Genomic DNA, 21,841 nt, shown 5'->3' with positions numbered 1-21,841 from the left:
ATTTCTTTAAATTGATATTTCGAGACTTTCCCCATAGTTTAAAGTCAGTATCAGTGTCTTTGTCAGTGGTCCGTGTCGAGCAAATTGGGAGATTACCAGGTATCTATTTTTTTCATTCGAAAATTTTGCAACTTCTTCAGTAGTGTTGGGAATCACTAATAAGTTCATGATCAATCATCATCATATCGATAATTGATTGATCATGAATAGAACTTTAGGGAAATATCTACAAAAGCATTAATATGAATTGTACATTATAATTACCCAGGTAATTTTATATCAAGAACAGGTGAGCAAGTTATCTCCCTTTTTCTATCACAGATGAAAATTAGGTAATTAGCAAGTTTTAAATTGTCTTATGTGAATTTGAACAATAATTCATGTAAAGGAAGCTTAACCGTGCATAATAAAACATGTTTTTATTTTTAAATACCTTTTTTTAACCTTTTATCAGGTAGCAGTGTACACCAGTTTGCCAAGTTTCTGAAAATTAAGTGGCAATTATCTCTTACTCTTATATATATTTGCTTTGTTAGCTTTGTTTATCACCCTTTGAATAGCCAGCTGAGTCAGTTTGAGGCAGGGTCTCCTTGTAGAAGTTAGTGACTACCTCTGAACAACATGCAGGAGACCTGTCTGTCCACATGCCATCCAGGAAATGGTGCAATAATTTATGAAAATGAAGCTTACCAAGCAAAATAAATAATATTTTCTTTTCAAATAAATGATTTAAACTTCTTGTAAGGTAGCAGTGTAGAGCAGCTTGTCCGGTTTCTGAAAAATAAGTAGCATCTTTAAGTCTGAGGCTGGGTCTCCTTGTAGTAGTTGGTGACTACCTGACTGAACAACATATAAGAGGCCCATTGCATGCCATCCAGAGCAATAAGGGTAAAATGGTTCTGCCCAAAGACACAACCACGACAGCACATACCGGCCTGATTGTCAGCTTCCCTTTTCTTCTGCAGGATAACTGTTCAAACTTTTCTATACTTCTTCTATATATATAATACTAATAAACTTTGTGTATTTGGTTTAACGTCCTATTAACAGCCAAGTTCATTTGAGGACGTGCCAGGTTTAGAGGTGGAGGAAAGCCGGAGTACCAGGAGAAACACTACCGGCCTACGATCAGTACCAGTTAACTTCCCCACGTAGGTTTCGAACTAGCAACCCAGAGGTGGAGGGCTAGTGATAAAGTGTCATGACATATCTTAACCACTCGGCCCCTCAATAATAAATAATTAATAAACTATCTTACAGTAAAAATTGTGGAAAATTTGTTTCTTAATATCTAAATGGCTTGAAATTGAGAGAATAGTTCTACTAAATGAAATGAAAACCATATTTCATACAAAGTCTCAAAAACATTTTAATGAAGTTTTTTTTTAAGTAGAACATAGAGGGTAATTACTTGCGGTCTAAGGCTTGCAATTACAGTAACTGTTTAAAACTTTTTAATTCTTATTTGTCACAGTTGCTATTGTAAAAGATGTGATAATTAAAGAAAATGGTGTCATCCCAATATCAAAATATTTGATATTGAGAGACTAGTTCTACAATATGAAATTAAAATCAGATTTTATGTAAAGTTTCAAAATTCTGAATTTGTTTCTTCAGTAGAATATAGAGGGAAATTAAGTGCGGTCTTTGGCCAACAATTTAGAACACCCCTCCTAATGTAAATATATGCATATGGTGGTGTTGGCCTAAAAATGTACACTAGTCCCTGTGTTACAGTATTTTACCTGTGTGGAGATGACATTATGAAGAAGACTATTTTGTAGAATGGTTATAAATTAAAATCCTGGTCATTGTTTGAATTTGTCGAATAATTTTCTATAATACCTTTATATAATTAAATTTTAGATTCAAAAGATTTTACTAATTGCTACCTGTGTGCAGATGAAATTTGGGAGAAAAACTATTTTGTAAAATAGTGATAACAAAATATTGGTAATTCTTTAATTTTGACAAGTAGTTTTCTATAATACCTTTTGTAATAAGTTGAAACAGATTAAAAATTCAAAAGATAAAACAAAAATACAACATGGTCCCACACCCTAAATTAGTTAATTAAATGAATGTGATATAACAATTGACATAATTTTAGTAAAATTTAGTCAGAACAGGTTTCTCGCACATGGTTTTCTTTGGCACATGTACATGTAAGCAAAGAGTTGAAATATGTTGATATGGAATTGATAATAAAGCAACTTATAGATATTTGAAAATTGACTAATTCATGAAATTTCAAAGTCAACTATTTTGTAAAATTGTGATAGCTAAAACCTGGTAGCTCTTTGATTTTGTCAAATAATTTTCCATCTTATACTTTTTTTTGTAATAAGTTAAGAAATTAATTTAATTTTAAAAGATAAAAAAAAATGCATGACACCCAAAGCAACATAATTTTACTTAATGCAACATAATAATTGACAATATTTTAGCTTAAATTTGTCAGAACAGCTTTCTTGCATATTGTTTTCTTTGGTGCATAAAAGTGAAGGGTTTAAATATATTTGAAAACTTATTTCATATATTTATTAATGCAAAAGATGATATAATTTGACACTGTCCTAAGAACCATCTCAATAAAGGGCAGGTCAGAGACTTTAATTTCAAAATTTAAAGCATTAGAATATAAATATTTCATTAGAAATTTGAAAAAAAAAACTTCTATTACTGAAAAAGAATTGTTCAATATACCAGAGACATATATACATGTCTCTGAATATACTGCTAGTGTGTACTGAAGTACGTGTACAGTAGTTCCTTGAAAGTTCGTGTCATCGTAAGCTAATATGTATGAGATATGATTCTCGAAACGTCGTTGCTCCTCAACATAAACAAATATCAGCTGATCAAGACATCAAAGCATCAACTAACGACACAGTAATTTCATTAAACAAACAAACAATAAAAATTAAATATTACATATTTAAACGTCGCCTGTCTCTAAAACGTTAATGAACACGTAACATTTACACTAGGCCTACTGCCAGTACTGGAAGCCTACGACTCGGTAGGCTACGAGTTTAGATTTGTTATCGAAAAGAATTGAACGCTGGTCTGGGTTGACGATGAATACTGATCCTGGAAAGCAACAAATATGGTCATAGTAGAACAACTATAATCTCCAATGTCACTTTTAATATGACATAATATTAAAAAGTCCTGGTCCTGACGGGAAAATGTAATACAACTCACTTAGAATGCAGCTGAAGCCTGGGGTTAAACGAGTAAGCGGCGTGAAGTCCCCGGTGTTGTTCCATCCGGAACTCCTCGGAGAATCATTTCAGCGATAATACCCGATGAGTTCAGGATGGCGTTATCTATAGTTGTCCTTTATATATGCGGTCAAGCCGACCAAACCAAGTGTGTTAATAATTTCTATTAAATATAAACTTCATACGTCAATTTTAACGGACCTGTTGATGTTAATGCAGGCTTTAAAACACATCATCAAGATGACTCGCGCAAAACAAATATAAAACCAGTTGATTCGTAATGAATGTAATGCTGATAACTATGTATGCCGATCCGGTCCATCTGTTCTACCGTGCTAAACGGAAAGGAAACACCCGGTCTTGCGTCATCAAAACAGGCAGGAAAATACCCCAGTCGAATGGAAAAATACTGAGAAGGTCGAAAAAATAGGCCATTTTCAAAACAATCTTGTAACCGTTCTGCTAAAGATATCGAAAAACTAAACAGACTGTTTTCTTCAGGAAACATTTATCTCTTTGTATGTGCATTGTATATATCTCTGGATTTTTTTCTGAATTTTGAGGGCGATTTAAACAGAACCTCTTAGTCAAAGTGACGATTTTGGCATGTTTGACCCAAAATATCTCATAAATACGAATTTCCACAGGGATACCAGATACATCCAGACCTAGATCGAGCCGAGTTTTACAATGGTTCAACAGCCCATCAAAATTGTATGTGCCATTTTTTCCGCTCCCAAATCGCTACAATAGCCGGCAAAAATCGCGAATTAGCTCATACTATCATTACGTTCCGTAAGGAACGATAACTCTAATGAGTTATCGCCCCTCACTACACTTCATTCTTTATTCGTACATGCGCCATGGACAGTCATCGCTCCATAAGTGGAAGAAGAAAAGAAGAACTTACAAAACAAGATGGAATATTTAAAGTTCTTATGTATAAGCATATCCCTTTATCGTTGATTGGACCCTGGCGTAGCTTTTAGCCCACTTTGTCCTCCTTTCTTCTGTCTTCCTTTCACGGTTCAGTCTTGCTCGCTCCTGTTTCTTATCAATGGCTGCTTTGTTGATTGGAGGGAGCCGACGTGGAGGGCGATGTTGACCGGCTCGGCACGCCTCAGTCGAGTATGTAGTGTATTGGGGGTATTTCTTATCGTACTCCGGGGCACCAGGGAGTGTCGAGGGGGTCGAATCATCAGACACGCCCCCAATCTCCAATATAAAAGCCACGCCCCCCTCTCCCTTCTTCGGCACGATTCCCCCCTCCTTTAGCTGTATCAGTACCATTTGTTCGGTTTTCCGTGTAGCGTTGGAAGTTCCAGAGTCCATTGATGTTCCGACCTTTTCTTGGAGAGGAACGTTTATGGCCACAACCTGAAAAATAGTACATTTGTTTACTTTACAGTAAACGCGCAGATCGATTGATGTAATGGATACTGTATATGTTATATTTTAGGATTGTATTGTCGCTCTCTGCGATGATAGATATTATATTACCTTGTTCCGTTTTCTCCACCAAAATGTGAAGGATTTCTCCTGTGTGCTTGGTTCTGTTTTAGAATGATGGCATCCCATATCTCCTCACGTATGTCGCTAGATGTGTGTGATAGCCATGCAGCAATCTGTCCATAGATACAATCACATTTTGACGTCATAGTTAGTATTGTTTGATGACGTCATAGTGCATTTCTTAAATGCTATATTTAGATTGTCTAGGTTTGATGTCGTCATTTCTCCTCGAGTATCGTGTTACATCCGATCAGTTTAAATTTAATACTTTACATATTTTTCTTGTATTTCAATTCCCTTTTCCGTAGAATGAAGCATTCCCTTCAGCTTATATATATTTATACAGTACATACAAAAAAAAATTTCTATTCTTGGAACTATGGGCGACTTCGTTCGGGCATTTTATCTGATACTCCCTCTCGTTCAAACTCTGTGGAATTATTGAATAATCAAAGTTACTTATATGTCCAGAACACACCGCCATCAATATCAGCAGAAATATATTAACATCGCCAAAAGAACTCCTGTGTGCAATTAATGATACAGTGTTTTTGTTTGCTTGTTTGTTGGGTTTTTTTTTGTTATTGTTGTTGGGTGTTTTCTTTTTTGTTGTTGTTGTTGTTGTTGTTGTTGTTGTTGTTGTAGCCTTAGAGCTTATGATAACAATCTAGATTAATACAATGTGTGTAACTGTTTGTGCAAATGTTTTGTAATTGTTTTAGATAATACGAAAGGTTCTCTGATGTGGAATATTATAGAAAATCAAAGCAAACAAATGGCTTCGAAACTCAACAGATACAGAAATTAAACGAGCGGTCGGGTGGCACAGTGATAACACACTTGCCTTTCACCAAGGCGGCCGTGGTTCGATTCTCCGTTCGGACGTGGAAAGATTATGGATCACCTGTCCGACCACGTGTGTATCCATGTACTCCGGTTTCTTCTCACACTAAGACCACCCGCACACTTCCATCCGGGCCAACAAGTGTGATTAGTATAAGTTACTATAATTTGTTTCCCAATTATATTAGAACTAAAAAAAAAAAAGTGTGTTTTTTTTTTTAATTAAAAAAACTTTAAAATCAAATGTTCTCATGCTTTATACAAGAACATGCACCATGTTTAAAAATCAAATCCCAATGCGTACTTGTAAAATAGGAAATGAACCCGAAAGGTCTATTGTAAGTTAATACGTATAATCGGCGCACAATGGCCACATTCCTCAAAAAACAAGCCATGGAAAACCTCATAGGATTCGAACCGTGACCCCAAAACTCTAGACCATGCGGCTACAATACTTTTAAAATAAGACCAAAATAAACATGAAAGGATTCTAACCCGGAACCCCAAAAATCACACGCCCACAATACTTGTATAGCAAGACAAAAAACGTAATAAAATCCTAACACGGGACCCCGAAACTCTAGATCTAACAGAAACAATATTGTTAAAACAGGACAAACAAGAAATATCTTTAAAAAAGATAAACGGCATAGTTTTAATGATGGTGGTTATAATGTAAAACTACTGGTGAAATGAATTAACGAACGTCGGATAAGCGGATTTAAAAAAACAACAACACAAAAACCGTGTAATATATTTTTTATTTTTATTTTTTTTAGGCCTAGTCAATAGATATATAAGGTACAGTACACAATATGGAAACTAGTAAATTAAATCAGTGTGTGAATGAAGTATGACGAGTGAGAGCCCTCTTGTGAGAGGACAAATATTGTAATGTGTATTGCTATAAATCTGAGTGAATAAAATGTTTGTTTGAAAAAAAAAAAAAAAGAATTAACGAACTACGATGTAATTAATAAATAAGCAGTTTCAGCACGGATAACAAAATAATATCAGTTTGAATCATTTTGGTGATAATAAGACTGCAAATGTGTCATTTGAATAGATGCATCCACTTATTCAGCTTGCATTCAATTTAGAAGGGACATCACGATAAAAACGTTGCAATTTTCACTGAATGTACGCGTTTTGTTCCTTTCCAGTTATGTTTCTGTGCTGTTCCAATGTTCACAGTCAATCCCTATGTCCAGCTTGACCACTCGATTTAGTTGGGAATCCCCCTCTAAATTTAGCGCGGAAATTATTTTTAGATCATTACGTGACTGTTTTGAAATCGTGGCAACACAAACACAAGATAGTTTACAACGCGATATCTATATTCCATCTGGGTTAGTTGGATAACGATATTATACACAGTGGTTTAAATGTTAAATAACACGTTCTATAAATATTACGGCACACATATTTATGTGTAAATAAGTGTAAACACTGTTCATATAGTATAGTGACAGTAGCGATGTACTGGTACAGACTGTATAGATATTACAGAGTTTGTGGAACTATTACCGAGTTTGTGTTAATTTTACTGAGTTTGTGTGAAAATTACCGCGTTTGTGTAAATATTACCGAGATTATCATGACCTACTATCAAACAATCAAGCAGAATACGAGCGGCGTCCGTATTACTGTTGTTTTCATGTTTGAACTGTTACAATCTATTGTACTGCTTCCCAAGTTTAATTCTAGGATTGTGTTTGACCCATTTTCCTATTATTCTCTTCATTGCGGAAGCTGTTATCGTTTTCAACCCCAGTCGATTCACATTGGAAGCCATTTTTGTTTCCATGTATTTTAGTTTGTTGTGCGCATGCGTTTATCGTATATGTCACAAAATTTGCATATTCAGAGTGATAACATTTTAATAATTGATAATTCATGTTTTTATGTACATACATCATCAAATTCGAATGGTCATTGTTCAGAAGGTTATTATTTTTTTTAAATATACCCAATAATATGATAAAAAATACAAAATAAATATTGGTTTACCGCGAGGTCCCTTTAACTTTGTTTCGTTTTTAACTGTATATCTGCATTTTGCATTGGCCGCTACATTGACCAATCACATACTTCATCTTGACCAGAACGCCACCTGTCGCGTCATATACGGGGCCAAAAGAAAATTAGACGGCTATGCCGAAAGAAGATAAACGGCATAGTTTTAATGATGGTGGTTATAATGTAAAACTACTGGTGAAATAAATTAACGAACTACGATGTAATTAATACATAAGCAGTTTCAGCACGGATAACAAAATTATATCAGTTTGAATCGTTTTTGGTGATAATAAGACTGCAAATGTGTCATTTGAATAGATGCATCCACTTATTCAGCTTGCATTCAATTTAAAAGGGACATCACGGTAAAAACGTTGCAATTTTCACTGAATGTACGCGTTTTGTTCCTTTCCAGTTATGTTTCTGTGCTGTTCCAATGTTCACAGTCAATCCCTATGTCCAGCTTGACCACTCGATTTAGTTGGGAATCCCCCTCTAAATTTAGCGCGGAAATTATCTTTAGATCATTACGTGACTGTTTTAAAATCGTGGCAACACAAACACACGATAGTTTACAAGGCGATATCTATATTCCATCTGGGTTAGTTGGATAACGATATTATACACAGTGGTTTAAATGTTAAATAACACGTTCTGTAAATATTATTTATGTGTAAATAAGTGTAAACACTGTTCATATAGTATAGTGACAGTAGCGATGTACTGGTACAGACTGTATTTGTGTAAATATTACCGAGATTATCATAAACTACTATCAAACAATCAAGCAGAATACGAGCGGCGTCCGTATTACTGCTGTTTTCATGTTTGAACTGTTACAATCTATTGTGCTGCTTCCCAAGTTTAATTCTAGGATTGTGTTTGACCCATTTTCCTATTATTCTCTTCATTGCGGAAGCTGTTATCGTTTTCAACCGCAGTCGATTCACATTGGAAGCCATTTTTGTTTCCGTATATGTCACAACATTTGCATATTCAGAGTGATAACCTTTTAATAATTGATGTTTTTATGTATATACATCATCAAATTCGAATGGTCATTGTTCAGAAGGTTATTTTTTTAAAGATATACCCAATAATATGATAAAAAAATACAAAATAGATATTGGGTTTACCGTGAGGTCCCTTTAACTTTGTTTCGTTTTTAACTGTATATCTGCATTTTGCATTGGCCGCTACATTGACCAATCACATACTTCATCTTGACCAGAACGCCACCTGTCGCGTCATATCCGGGGCCAAAAGAAAATTAGACGGCTATGCCGAAAAACGTAAGAAGATTCGAACTCGGGACCCAAAACTCTAGACCAGACAAACACAATATGCCATTTTATTGCATTGTATATATATATACAGTATGTGTTATTATGTACTGATGAGCTGTTAAGCTTAAATACAATCAAATGAATTGATTTGAATATTGTTAAAACAAAACAAAATAAAATGTAAGAAAATTTGAATCCGGAACCTCCAAACTCCAACCCACATGGCCACGATTTTTTTATAAGAATACATGAAAACGATTAGGATTCGAACCCGGATTCTCGAGATTCAAGAACACTGACAAAATCTTTTTATATAAGATAAGGAATAGCAAGAGGATTCAAAGCTAAGACTTCAAAATTCTAGATATTTTTGAAACAAGATGGGGTCTCCAGTTGAGAGACCATGGACATTTTAACCAAATAAGCCAAGTGACCGATGATTCGCTCCCGTCCAGTTTCTATGTTCTGTTTCGATTTACTCTACCGTGAGAGCAGCAACGCGAAATCCATCCGAGATTTTCAAGGTAAACAATTACTTGTAGAATGTCAAATTTTAGACTTTAACTCATTATGATGATCATCTAGGAGAGAAATATATAACTAATAAAAAACATGCAGCTAAATAATTCATTACATGGTGTTTAATTTGGAATTAAAGCAAAGTAATCACTTTACATGTTAGTACTTTTTAAAGTTCTTATGCATCAGTCGATCCCTTTATCGTTGATTGGACCCTGGCGTAGCTTTTAGCCCACTTTGTCCTCCTTTCTGCTGTCTTCCTTTCACGGTTCAGTCTTGCTCGCTCCTGTTTCTTATCAATGGCTGCTTTGTTGATTGGAGGGAGCCGACGTGGAGGGCGATATTGACCGGCTCGGCACGCCTCAGTCGAGTATGTAGTGTATTGGGGGTATTTCTTATCGTACTCCGGGGCACCAGGCAGTGTCGAGGGGGTCGAATCATCAGACACGCCCCCAATCTCCAATATAAAAGCCACGCCCCCCCCCCCCCCCCCCCCCCTCTCCCTTCTTCGGCACGATTCCCTCCTCCTTTAGCTGCATCAGTACCGTTTGTTCGGTTTTCCGTGTAGCGCTGGAAGTTCCAGAGTCCTGTGATGTTCCGACCTTTTCTTTGAGAGGAACGTTTATGGCCACAACCTGAAAAATAGTACATTTGTTTACTTTACAGTAAACGCGCAGATCGATTGATGTAATGGGTACTGTATATGTTATATTCTAGGATTGTATTGTCGCTCTCTGCGATGATAGATATTATAGTACAGTGTACCTTGTTCCGTTTTCTCCACCAAAATGTGAAGGATTTCTCCTGTGTGCTTGGTTCTGTTTTAGAATGGTGACATCCCATATCTCCTCACGTATGTCGCTAGATGTGTGTGATAGCTATGCAGCAATCTGTCCATAGATACAATCACATTTTGACGTCATAGTTAGTATTGTTTGATGACGTCATAGTGCATTTCTTAAATGCTATATTTAGATTGTCTAGGTTTGATGTCGTCATTTCTCTTCGAGTATCGTGTTACATCCGATCAGTTTAAATTTAATACTTTACATATTTTTATTGTATTTTAATTCACTTTTCCGTAGAATGAAGCATTTCCTTCAGCTTATATATATTTATACAGTATATTAGCAAGTCTTTTACATTAATGCATACAAATTTTTTTTTCTATTCTTGGAACTATGGGCGATTTCATTCGGCCATTTTTGTATACTCCCTCGCGTTCAAACTCTGTGGAATTATTGAATGAGCAAAGTTATCTGTATGTCCAGAACACACCGCCATCAATATCAGGAGAAATGTATTACACATCGCCAAAAGAACTCCTGTGTGCAATTAATGATACAGAGTGTTTTTGTTTGCTTGTTTGTTTGTTTGCTTGTTTGTTGTTGTTGGGTTTTTTGGGGGTTTTTTTTATTGTTGGGTTGGGTTTTTTTTTGTAGCTTTAGAGGTTATGATAACAATCTAGATTAATAGAATGTGTTTAACTGTTTGTGCAAATGTTTTGTAATTGTTTTAGATAATACGAAAGGTTCTCTTGTGTGGAATATTATAGAAAATCAAACCAACCAATGGCTTCAAAACTCAACAGATACAGAAATTAAACGAGTGGTCGGGTGGCACAGTGATAACACACTTGCCTTTCACCAAGGCGGCCGTGGTTTGATTCTCCGTTCGGACGTGGAAAGATTATGGATCACCTGTCCGACCACGTGGGTATCCATGTATTCCGGTTTCTTCTCTCACTAAGACCCCCCGCACACTTCCATCCGGGCCAACAAGTGTGATTAGTATAAGTTGATATAATTTGTTTCCCAATTATATTAGAACTAAAAAAAAAAAGGATTGTTTTTTTTAATTAAAAAAACCTTTAAAATCAAATGTTCTCATGCTTTATACAAGAACATGCACCATGTTTAAAAATCAAATCCTAATGCGTACTTTTAAATAGGAAATTAACCCGAAAGGTCTATTGTAAGTTAATACGTATAATCGGCGCACAATGGCCACATTCCTCAAAAAACAAGCCATGGAAAACGTTATAGGATTCGAACCGTGACCCCAAAACTCTAGACCATGCGGCTACAATACTTTTAAAATAAGACCAAATTAAACATGAAAGGATTCTAACCCGGAACCCCAAAAATCACACGCCCACAATACTTTTATAGCAAGACAAAAAACGTAATAAACTCTTAACACGGGACCCCGAAACTCTAGATCTAACAGAAACAATATTCTTAAAACAGGACAAAAAACGGAAGAAGATTCGAACCCGGGACCCAAAACTCTAGACCAGATAAACACAATATGCCATTTTATTGCATTGTATATATATATGTTATTATGTACTGATGAGCTGTAAAGCTTAAATCCAATCGAATGAATTGATTTGAATATTGTTAAAACAAAACAAAATAAAATGTAAGAAAATTTGAATCCGGAACCTCCAAACTCCAACCCACATGGCCACGATTTTTTTTATAAGAATACATGAAAACGATTAGGATTCGAACCCGGATTCTCGAGATTCAAGAACACTTGACAAAATCTTTTTATATAAGATAAGGTATAGCAAGAGGATTCAGAGCTAAGACTTCAAAATTCTAGACATTTTTTAAACAAGATGGGGTCTCCAGATGAGAGACCATGGACATTTTAACCAAATAAGTCAAGTGACCGATGATTCGCTCCCGTCCAGTTTCTCTGTTTCGATTTAATCTACCATGAGAGCAGCAACGCGAAATCCATCCGAGATCTTCAAGGTAAACAATTACTTGTAGAATGTCAAATTTTAGACTTAAACTCGTTATGATGATCATCTAGGAGAGAAATATATAACTAATAAAAAACATGCAGCTAAATAATTCATTACATGGTGTTTAATTTGGAATTAAAGCAAAGTAATCACTTTACATGTTAGTACTTTTTAAAGTTCTTATGCATCAGTCGATCCCTTTATCGTTGATTGGACCCTGGCGTAGCTTTTAGCCCACTTTGTCCTCCTTTCTGCTGTCTTCCTTTCACGGTTCAGTCTTGCTCGCTCCTGTTTCTTATCAATGGCTGCTTTGTTGATTGGAGGGAGCCGACGTGGAGGGCGATGTTGTCCGGCTCGGCACGCCTCAGTCGAGTATGTAGTGTATTGGGGGTATTTCTGATCGTACTCCGGGGCACCAGGGAGTGTCGAGGGGGTCGAATCATCAGACACGCCCCCAATCTCCAATATGAAAGCCACGCCCCCCTCTCCCTTCTTCGGCACGATCCCCCCCCCCCCTTTAGCTGCATCAGTACCGTTTGTTCGGTTTTCCGTGTAGCGTTGGAAGTTCCAGAGTCCATTGATGTTCCGACCTTTTCTTGGAGAGGAACGTTTATGGCCACAACCTGAAAAATCGATTGATTTATTGTGTATAGCAAAAGTGTTATTTTCAACGGGTTCTTTTTTCGCTATTTTCGAGGACAGAACCAAACTATGAAAACAGAAACCTTGAAAATCATATTAATGATACAAAGAGTATTATCTATACATCCATTATTTTAACGAATATGTCATCGTTTTTGCTTTAATCTTCCTCGAAATCCTCCAAACTTTGAGCGATGGATTAAATTTAGTGTGTTAGTTAACAAGAGTACGGAAGGCGGTTATAGTGCCACATGAAGTAAACGTTTTTTTATTTCGTAATTACGACTATTGAGTGTTTTGTAATTACGTCATAGCTGTCTCGTTATTGCCGTAATTACGACTTAGTTATCTCATAATTTCGACTTAGTAAGAATTCTTAGGATGGTGTGGTTTAAATAGAACAGTGTTTTTTTTCAATTGAACAGTTGTTACGATTTATCTATTTCCACAAATGTGATAATTGTTAGACTGCGCATGTAGTGGTCTTTCATATCTTGCACTTTGATATACAATAATTGTTCATTTCTTTTTAACTGTAAAATACTGACGTCACCTTTGAAAAATAAATAAAACAAACAAATAGAAAAAAAAGACCTGTCAGGATGAGCGGGCTTTTTTTCAGAAAGCGGTATCTTACAATAACTCAATTCGCTTATCAGTTTTGTTAAAACTCTTCAGCGCATAGTATCCAACATATCATAGTACACAACATATTATAGTACACAACATATCACAGTACACAACATATTATAGTACACAACATATCCTAGTACATAACATATTATAGTACACAACATATCATAGTATACAACATATCATAGTATACAACATATTATAGTACACAACATATCATAGTACAAAACATATTATAGTACACAACATATCATAGTATACAACATATCATAGTACACAACATATTATAGTACACAACATATCACAGTACACAACATATTATAGTACACAACATATTATAGTACACAACATATCATAGTACACAACATATCATAGTACACAACATATCATAGTACACAACATATAATAGTACACAACATATCATAGTATACAACATATCCTAGTATACAACATATCATAGTACACAACACATCATAGTACACAACATATCATAGTACACAAATTATTATAGTACACAACATATCATAATACACAACATATCATAGTATACAACATATCCTAGTATACAACATATCATAGTACACAACACATCATAATACACAACATATCATAGTACACACCATATCATAGTACACAAATTATTATAGTACACAACATATTATAGTATACAACATATCCTAGTATACAACATATCATAGTGTACAACATATCATAGTACACAACATATCCTAGTACACAACATATCATAGTATACAACATATCATAGTATATAATATATCGTAGTACACAACATATCATAGTACACAACATATACACAGCATATCATAGTATACAACATATCATAGTATATAATATATCATAGTATACAACATATCATAGTATATAATATATCATAGTATACAACATATCATAGTACACAACATATCATAGTATACAACATATCCTAGTATACAACATATCATAGTACACAACATATCATAGTACACAACATATTATAGTACACAACATATTATAGTACACACCATATCATAGTACACAACATATCATAGTATACAACATATCCTAGTATACAACATATCATAGTACACAACACATCATAGTACACAACATATCATAGTACACAAATTATTATAGTACACAACATATCATAATACACAACATATCATAATACACAACATATCATAGTACACAACATATCATAGTATACAACATATCCTAGTATACAACATATCATAGTACACAACATATACACAGCATATCATAGTATACAACATATCATAGTATATAATATATCATAGTATACAACATATCATAGTATATAATATATCATAGTATACAACATATCATAGTACATAACATATCGTAGTATACAACATATCATAGTATACAACATATCACTGTACACAACATATTATAGTGGAGCCATGGCGCATAACGGTGGACATAGAATGACGTGACTTATCCCAAGGAAGTTAACGAGTAAACAGGAGGGGTATATAACACATACTTAATTAATTAATTACGAGATACCTATTGTTGTAATTACGAGATACCTATTGTCGTAATTACGAGATACCTATTGTTGTAATTACGAGATACATTTTGTTGTAATTGCGTGATATCTATGTCGTAGTTACGACATAAAAATTTAACTTCATTTTTCACAAACCGACTTCCGTACAAGAGGTCATACATATGTACAATATACAATAAACGCAGATTACGTATGTTAGATAATTGATCATGATAACCCGTGGTCTAAATTTATTGTTAAATGAACATGTTATAGTTTCAAACACAGCCCAATAGCACCGTTCTCGTGTACACTATATATAGCAGACACATGCATTAAGACAGTCTTTATATAACTTGAGGGAATTGTTTTTCCTCGCATTACCTTGTTCCGTTTTCTCCAACACAGTGTAAAGAGACCTTTCCGTGTGTTTGGGTCCGTTTTCGAGTTATAACATCCCATCACTTGTAATGTATTGAATGTCGCTAGTTGTAGACGTGTGATAGCCATGCAGCAATATGTACATAGATACGTACCATTTGTATTATGACGTCACAGTGGAGATGGTTTCGTGACGTCACAATACATTAATGTTATTTATGTAATATTTAGTATAATGAGACGTTATTTCAGAAAGCTTTTAGTGTTATTTTGTTTTTCTGATAGGTCCGTTTTATATCAACTTACTTGATACCGGTTTGTCTTAGTTCGGTCAACTCTCTTCTCCGAAATTTAAAGCATTAACAAAAACAAAAGAACACCACATCTTTTCATTGCTAAAACATAATTTGTTTGACAACTTTAAAAACAGACAGACAGACAGACAGGCAGACAGGCAGGCAAGCAGGCAGGCAGGCAGGCAGGCAGACAGACAGACAGACAGACAGACAGAGTTAACAAGGTTTGTTTCATATGATATCCAATCTAACCTTATCTGCGAAAGCGTAAGTTAAAAATTGATTACATTTTTAGGTCCACGTACTTGGATTCAATGTTGTGTACCATGCAGTTACGTTGATATCTGCATTCAGATTAGATTTTAAAAATCCATTGTTTAGTTGTTTATTATCATAACATAGTCAACCCCGAGAGGTTATCTACTTATTGATACGCTAATGTCGAAAGTCAACGAAACGGATGACTGATATCCAAACAAATACACGTGGTCGTGTACTAAAAATAGACAACTTCCGCCTAAACCATTGCATCATGGGAAACAAGAACACTACGATGGAACGAAAACAAGTCGCGGACGTGTGTCAGATGCCGACGATTTAATGCATTCTACAAGATGGATTTAGATCAGGCGTCCTCCATGGAGCACACTACAGTTACATATGAGCTGAAAGATGGTAAGTGAAGCGCACATCGGCAGACCACTTCGCTGTCTCCTACCAGTTTCCGTGACGTCTGCACCCAGCAGACTCCATCGTCAACAAACAGATGATTTTTCATCGTGTTACGTTTTGCTCAGTCACTGGAAGTACATAATAGGCAAATAGAACATTTAGAATTTCCGTGTATTTCTACTTTTGTCCAAGAAAAAAGTTTTGGGTCACAGGATTACTTCTACTTTCGTTACGTACGCCTTTTAGACATTTAGTCCAAAAATAGAGGCTTACCTGAGGTTGTTGACTCGGTTGTGTAATGGGTCTTTTAAACCTCCACGTTCGTCCCCTGTCATATGGTTGTATTTAATTTATTGTATCTTCTCTATCTCTAGTCTTTGCACAAAGAAAACACACTATGTCCCACTCCATTTTCCATTAAAAAAGTAGTAAATTATTCTGAAAGAATGCATTGTTAAATGCAGTAAATAAACTTACACAGAAGCATTGTTTTTGCTCAGTTAACTGAAATCAATGCTATTTTAGCGGCCAAGTTAACAAAAGAGCTTAAAAATTAAACCAACTGGTAGATTTAAAGAATACATTATAATAACAATGGTGTATAATATATAGATGTATTTAAGCGACTGGTCTTTTTTACAAGTTTCCTCTAGATCTGGACCCAATAGGCCTATAGTCAAACCCGGTTATTTTGACAGGTATCCATGGCCAGAACACACCACAGTTAAAAAGCCTGAATTTCACACTCATCATGTACATGTTAGGTGTCTCTGAGTGGATGTGATCAATGCAAACACAGTTAATCCGCTATGATGAATCTTATGTATACCTTCAATGCATATCAAAAACTAATACTAATACTAATTTACTTTTTCAGTCCCAAATCACTGATAACTATCAATTAAGTTGCTAATGACTTTTTCTTGTAAAGAATTTGTCAGAATATTTACAGCAGTCTATCAAAATGCTCAACATCAATTTAAGTAGGGCTAGAGGTAACCCCAGGTACTGGTCTATATGTGTGTCTGTCATCATATGTGTCACTAGGGGCTAGAAGAAACTCCAGGTACTGGTCTGTACGTGTCTGTCAGTATTTGTGTCACTATTGAGCCTAAGGCATATCCCATGGAATATGTCACCTAAAACTGCCATGTTCTATACCTCGGGGGTGGCAGTGTAACCAAAACCCATGTGCCTACTTTGTACAGAGTTCAGTCCCTTCCTTCAGTGCTATCTTCACTTTGAGTCCTGATCACTTAACATTGTGCACCTCTTAGATAGTATATAGCTAGTGTTACTCTTCAACTTGACTCGCTCCCCAATGTGTACTATCATTAGGCATAACACTTTAATTTGGATTCTGAATTAATTTGGGTTTCCCCTAGTACCATATAAAACGGTTGGTGTCCATGGACTCCTATCACACATAGGATAAAATGTATAAATTTAGGGAGTTATATATAGGTCAAACAAAGGGGTCAGAATGCGAGTGGTAGTAATATTTCCTTGTTCAGAATAGTCCACCAGTAGTTTAATCTTCTTGTTATAATATATACATTGTCTACTGCACAGGCCAGGGAGGTCCAAGACTTTCTCAAGTGTAGTTTCAAACAATGACCCAGTTTTTGACATGGGGCTTCAATTTTGTTGGGATATATGCTAAACATCAACAGTGTGTTGGCTTGGCTTGCACATAGGTATATAGTTTATGTGCTCAGAATTTAAAAAAAGGGTAGGGTGAGGCATTTAACACTATGTATATTACTGACAAAGATATTCAGTAATTTTTAGGAGTCTGGAGAGTCCTGAAAAGGGAGTCCCAGACAGAATCAGTGAGGTGTGGTTTTCATATATTAGTAGTACATGATTCATTGTGCACATCTTCAAACATTAAAAAAACACCTTACCAACTGAAAAACACCCCATTTATTTTCCACACATAATTAACAAAAAATTTGAAATCAAAGCTGTAATAATTCAGATAGAAAACAGGAATCATTAAATTATTTAAGATACTGTATAAGAAAAGCTAATATTGGAATGGAAAATACTTATATACATATGTATTAAATAGTTACATTTATTGCTATCAAGAGGATAAAATTTTATAATCCACTGAATTGTCATAAAACTTATGCACTTGTTCACAATGACCTACTCTTTTAAGTATCTTTTGTCTTGACCTACTGAGGTCAGAAATGAGGTCATCATTACTGTAATTGAATTGTAAACATGATCAGTTTCCAACACTAAGTCTAAGCCTGCATCCAGGTGTTTGATTCCTATGCACTTCATTACATTTAAGATTTGATTGGATCTATTTAGGTCACCTGATCCAAAGGCTCATGGAAACCAATTGTCATCACAATTTGTGCATTAACTTTTTCCTATAAACACATTAACTGGAATAAATATGTATAGATTTTGTCAAAACTTGACATGTAGTAGGCTCAAATCAATATGATCTCCAACAAGATCGACAATATAATGGGACCAATTCAATTATAATTTACAGAGTTTGTAATTTGATGACCATTGGACCTTGTGAAAACAATAATTGATATAACGTAACTTTATAAGTATGAACTTAAAGATATGAACAGTTTTTATGACATGGTCGTCAGTCAACATTTGCTTTAATCGCTACTAGTCATAAAATACTGAAAGGATTTTAACTAAATTTGGTCAGAAAAATCCTTGGGGGAAGCGGAACAGATTTTGCATTAATGACAATTCCGACCCCTAAGGGGCCATATAGGGGAAATAGAAGTAATTTCTTTAGATCTGCTAGTCATACAAATATAGTTATTGGTGGATTTGATCCCAATTTGGTCAGAAACATCCTTGGGGTAAGGGAATTAGATTTTGCATTAACAGTGACTCTGACCCACAAGGGGCCAGAGGGGTGGGGTCCAAAAGAAGCAATAGAAACGTTAACAAATCCTTTAAATCTCTACTCGTCACAAAGTACTTAATGCCACATGCGAGAGGGGAACTTACCTCCTTCTGTGACGCCATGAACTCGTACCATCCTACTATCAAGTTCACCTTTGATATCAGCGATTCAGAGGTAAACTTTCTCGATACCACCATATATAAATTAGATGACGGCAGCTTAGGAAGTAAACTGTATAGCAAACCAACTAACGCGTTTCTATACCTGCACTACCAAAGTTGTCACCCTATGCGTCAAAAAACGAGCATACCATATTCACAAGCACTCCGCATACGCAAAGTTTGCAGTGAGGACACACACTTCGAGCTAGAATGCTCCAAACTCATTGATAGATTCACTAAGAGAGGTTACCCGCTGAACTTACTCCGAGAGGCAGTAGCACGGGCTCGGGTAACTCCCAGAGAAATTTTACTAAACCCAAGAAAAAACACCAACTCACGGAAGATTTTACCTTTCGTCATACCATACAACCCGCTCAACCCACCTATAGGTAGGTTCCTCAAAAAACACGAGTACATCTTAAGACATGGACCAGGCACGAGAGCTCTTCTAGATTATAAAATGCTAATAGCATGTACCAAACCCAGATCGATTAGAAACATATTAGTTAGAAGTGACATCAATCGCGTCACGACTAACTCGGGCAGTGAACCGTGTGGGAAAAACTGCCGCGTATGCATACACATGGAAAAAACCACTAAATTCACTAGTCACATTACAAAAAAGTCATACAAAGTCAAGGGACACATAACTTGTCAAAGTATAAACGCAGTTTATTTGATTACATGTAAAAAATGTGGGATACAATATATCGGACAAACATCCACTACCATCAACACACGCATCCGAAATCACCTTTACAGTATTATTCACAAACACCTGGATAAACCCGTGGCGGGACATTTCACGTCGCCCGACCACAATGTCCTTGACGTCACAGTTACGGGACTGTTAGCTAACGTCGAAAGTATAAACCATCGACTCCGCACGGAAGAGAGTTGGATTAGAATATTGAGAACCGCACAGCCCGAAGGATTAAACATCATCACATAAATGGCAAACACCAAACTAACTCCAGTTAAGAAGAATCATCTACCGGCCAAGAAAACAATTATTCGGACTAAAATACGCATTCCGTGTATTAGATGCGGAAATAGTTATGCATCGCTAAAATCTCTACGGAGGCACACCAGTATCAAACATGGACCTGTAAAACGTGGTATAAATGCAAGTTATGCAAAAAATCATACGGCAGAAGGGAAAGCTACACAAGGCATCTAGAGACAACAACACCCAGGATACGGGATCGAGCCAGAGGTAACAAAGGACACCACTAAATTGGATGCGAAAATACCAGGGGACAAACGTCCATTTGAAGCATTATCAAAATTACAATTAGATCAGGTGAAATTTAGAGTAAGACCGGCCGACGGAAGAGGTACCGTGGGACCGGCTCACATGAAATGCAGACCTATTGTAGAGACTGCTATGGAAATGCTCAAAGCAGACCTTCAACTGTCGGATAGTGACACCTGCAGCACGGCTTCATCCCCTAACCAATCGGAGGGAGAATTTGTAGACTACAAAATTCTGAACTACAAATCTACATCAGACACCACGGTGTGCCTTGATGAAACAAACATTTGAACTATAGAACTTTTGATCTGTCATAATTTTATAATTCTATTTTCATTTTTAACTTTATTGTATTATTGTTACATGCTTTATATTTTGAATAATTTAAAAGTGGGCCCGAATTTGCATATATGTTTAGCAAATACTAAGCAGCGAAAGAACATTGATACTATCATTTGCATTGTGTACATAGTAACCTTCTAGACAACTGTTACCGGTCACATGATAACATTGTACATTACGTCACTATTGTATAGACGTCATCAATAATAGAACATGGGCCCACATTTTTAGTACTTTAGGGGTAAAAATCTTGTGAAAAAATTGTCCTGAAGAAGCCCTAGTTCAGGGCGAAACCGGTCGACCTTCCAAATAAACCCAAGAACCACCTATCCTATGGCTTGTTGCGATTGATTTCTTACGAAAGTACTTAATGGATTTGAACCATATTTGGTCAGAATGGATTTGAACCATATTTGATCAGAAAGTTCCTTAGGGGAAGGGGAACAGATTTTGCATAAATGGTGACACTGACCCACATGGGGCCAGATGGACAGAGCCCAATAGGGGAAATAGAGATAAATTCCTTTAAATCGCTACTAGTCATTAAGTTATGAATGGATTTGAACCAAATTTGGTCAGAAACATTCTTAGGGGAATGGGAACAGATTTTGCATGAATGGTGACAGAGGGGCAGGGCTCCAAAGGGAAATAGATGTCAGTCTTTTAAATCGCTACTAGTCATAAAGTACAGAATTGATTTTAACCAAATATGATCAGAAATATCTTTGATGAAAAGGGAACAGATTTTGCATAAATGATACCTCAGAGGGGCGGGCCCAATAGGGGAAATTGAATCCCTAGTAGTCCTAAATGACTAAATGGATTTTGATGAAATTTAGTCTTAAGCATTATTGGGCAAACAAGATCTGATGTTGTATAAATAGAG

The 21,841-nt window shown here is 35.8% G+C and overlaps 3 protein-coding genes across 3 annotated transcripts in view; 1 reads left to right on the top strand and 2 right to left on the bottom strand.

Annotated features, from left to right (window-relative positions):
• Positions 1-4,091: 4,091 nt before the first annotated feature.
• Positions 4,092-4,839, bottom strand: LOC117323243. The gene is made up of 2 exons (XM_033878313.1): positions 4,728-4,839; positions 4,092-4,604 (listed from the first exon to the last, which is right to left on the bottom strand). Exons 1-2 carry the CDS (start codon positions 4,803-4,805, stop codon positions 4,164-4,166), a joined length of 519 nt encoding a protein of 172 aa, XP_033734204.1. The 5' UTR covers positions 4,806-4,839; the 3' UTR covers positions 4,092-4,163.
• A 7,434-nt stretch (positions 4,840-12,273) lies between these two features.
• On the bottom strand, positions 12,274-15,489 carry LOC117323242. The gene is made up of 2 exons (XM_033878312.1): positions 15,337-15,489; positions 12,274-12,787 (listed from the first exon to the last, which is right to left on the bottom strand). The coding sequence occupies exons 1-2, from the start codon at positions 15,460-15,462 to the stop codon at positions 12,437-12,439; spliced, it is 477 nt and encodes a 158-aa protein (XP_033734203.1). The 5' UTR covers positions 15,463-15,489; the 3' UTR covers positions 12,274-12,436.
• Positions 15,490-16,083: 594 nt separating this feature from the next.
• The window catches only part of LOC117323241 (ribosomal protein S6 kinase alpha-5-like), a 33,777-nt gene continuing 28,019 nt past the window's right edge, over positions 16,084-21,841 (top strand). Inside the window, exon 1 of the mRNA XM_033878311.1 lies at positions 16,084-16,304. Within this exon, the coding sequence (XP_033734202.1) occupies positions 16,244-16,304 (61 nt within the window). The 5' untranslated portion in view covers positions 16,084-16,243. The remainder of the gene's footprint in view (positions 16,305-21,841) is intronic.

The sequence above is a fragment of the Pecten maximus genome, chromosome 3, assembly GCF_902652985.1.
Source record: "Pecten maximus chromosome 3, xPecMax1.1, whole genome shotgun sequence".
NCBI classification, from domain to species: domain Eukaryota; kingdom Metazoa; phylum Mollusca; class Bivalvia; order Pectinida; family Pectinidae; genus Pecten; species Pecten maximus.
This window is presented reverse-complemented; position numbering and strand designations above follow the sequence as displayed.

Bases quoted from the DNA above. Each gene is read 5' to 3' on its own strand.
- LOC117323242 (XM_033878312.1), bottom strand. From the start codon at position 15,462: ATGGCTATCACACGTCTACAACTAGCGACATTCAATACATTACAAGTG. The intron at 12,788-15,336 runs GTAATGCGAGGA...TCGATTTTTCAG, and splicing joins GTTGGAGAAAACGGAACAAG to GTTGTGGCCATAAACGTTCC.
- LOC117323243 (XM_033878313.1), bottom strand. From the start codon at position 4,805: ATGGGATGCCATCATTCTAAAACAGAACCAAGCACACAGGAGAAATCC. The intron at 4,605-4,727 runs GTAATATAATAT...ACTATTTTTCAG, and splicing joins GGTGGAGAAAACGGAACAAG to GTTGTGGCCATAAACGTTCC.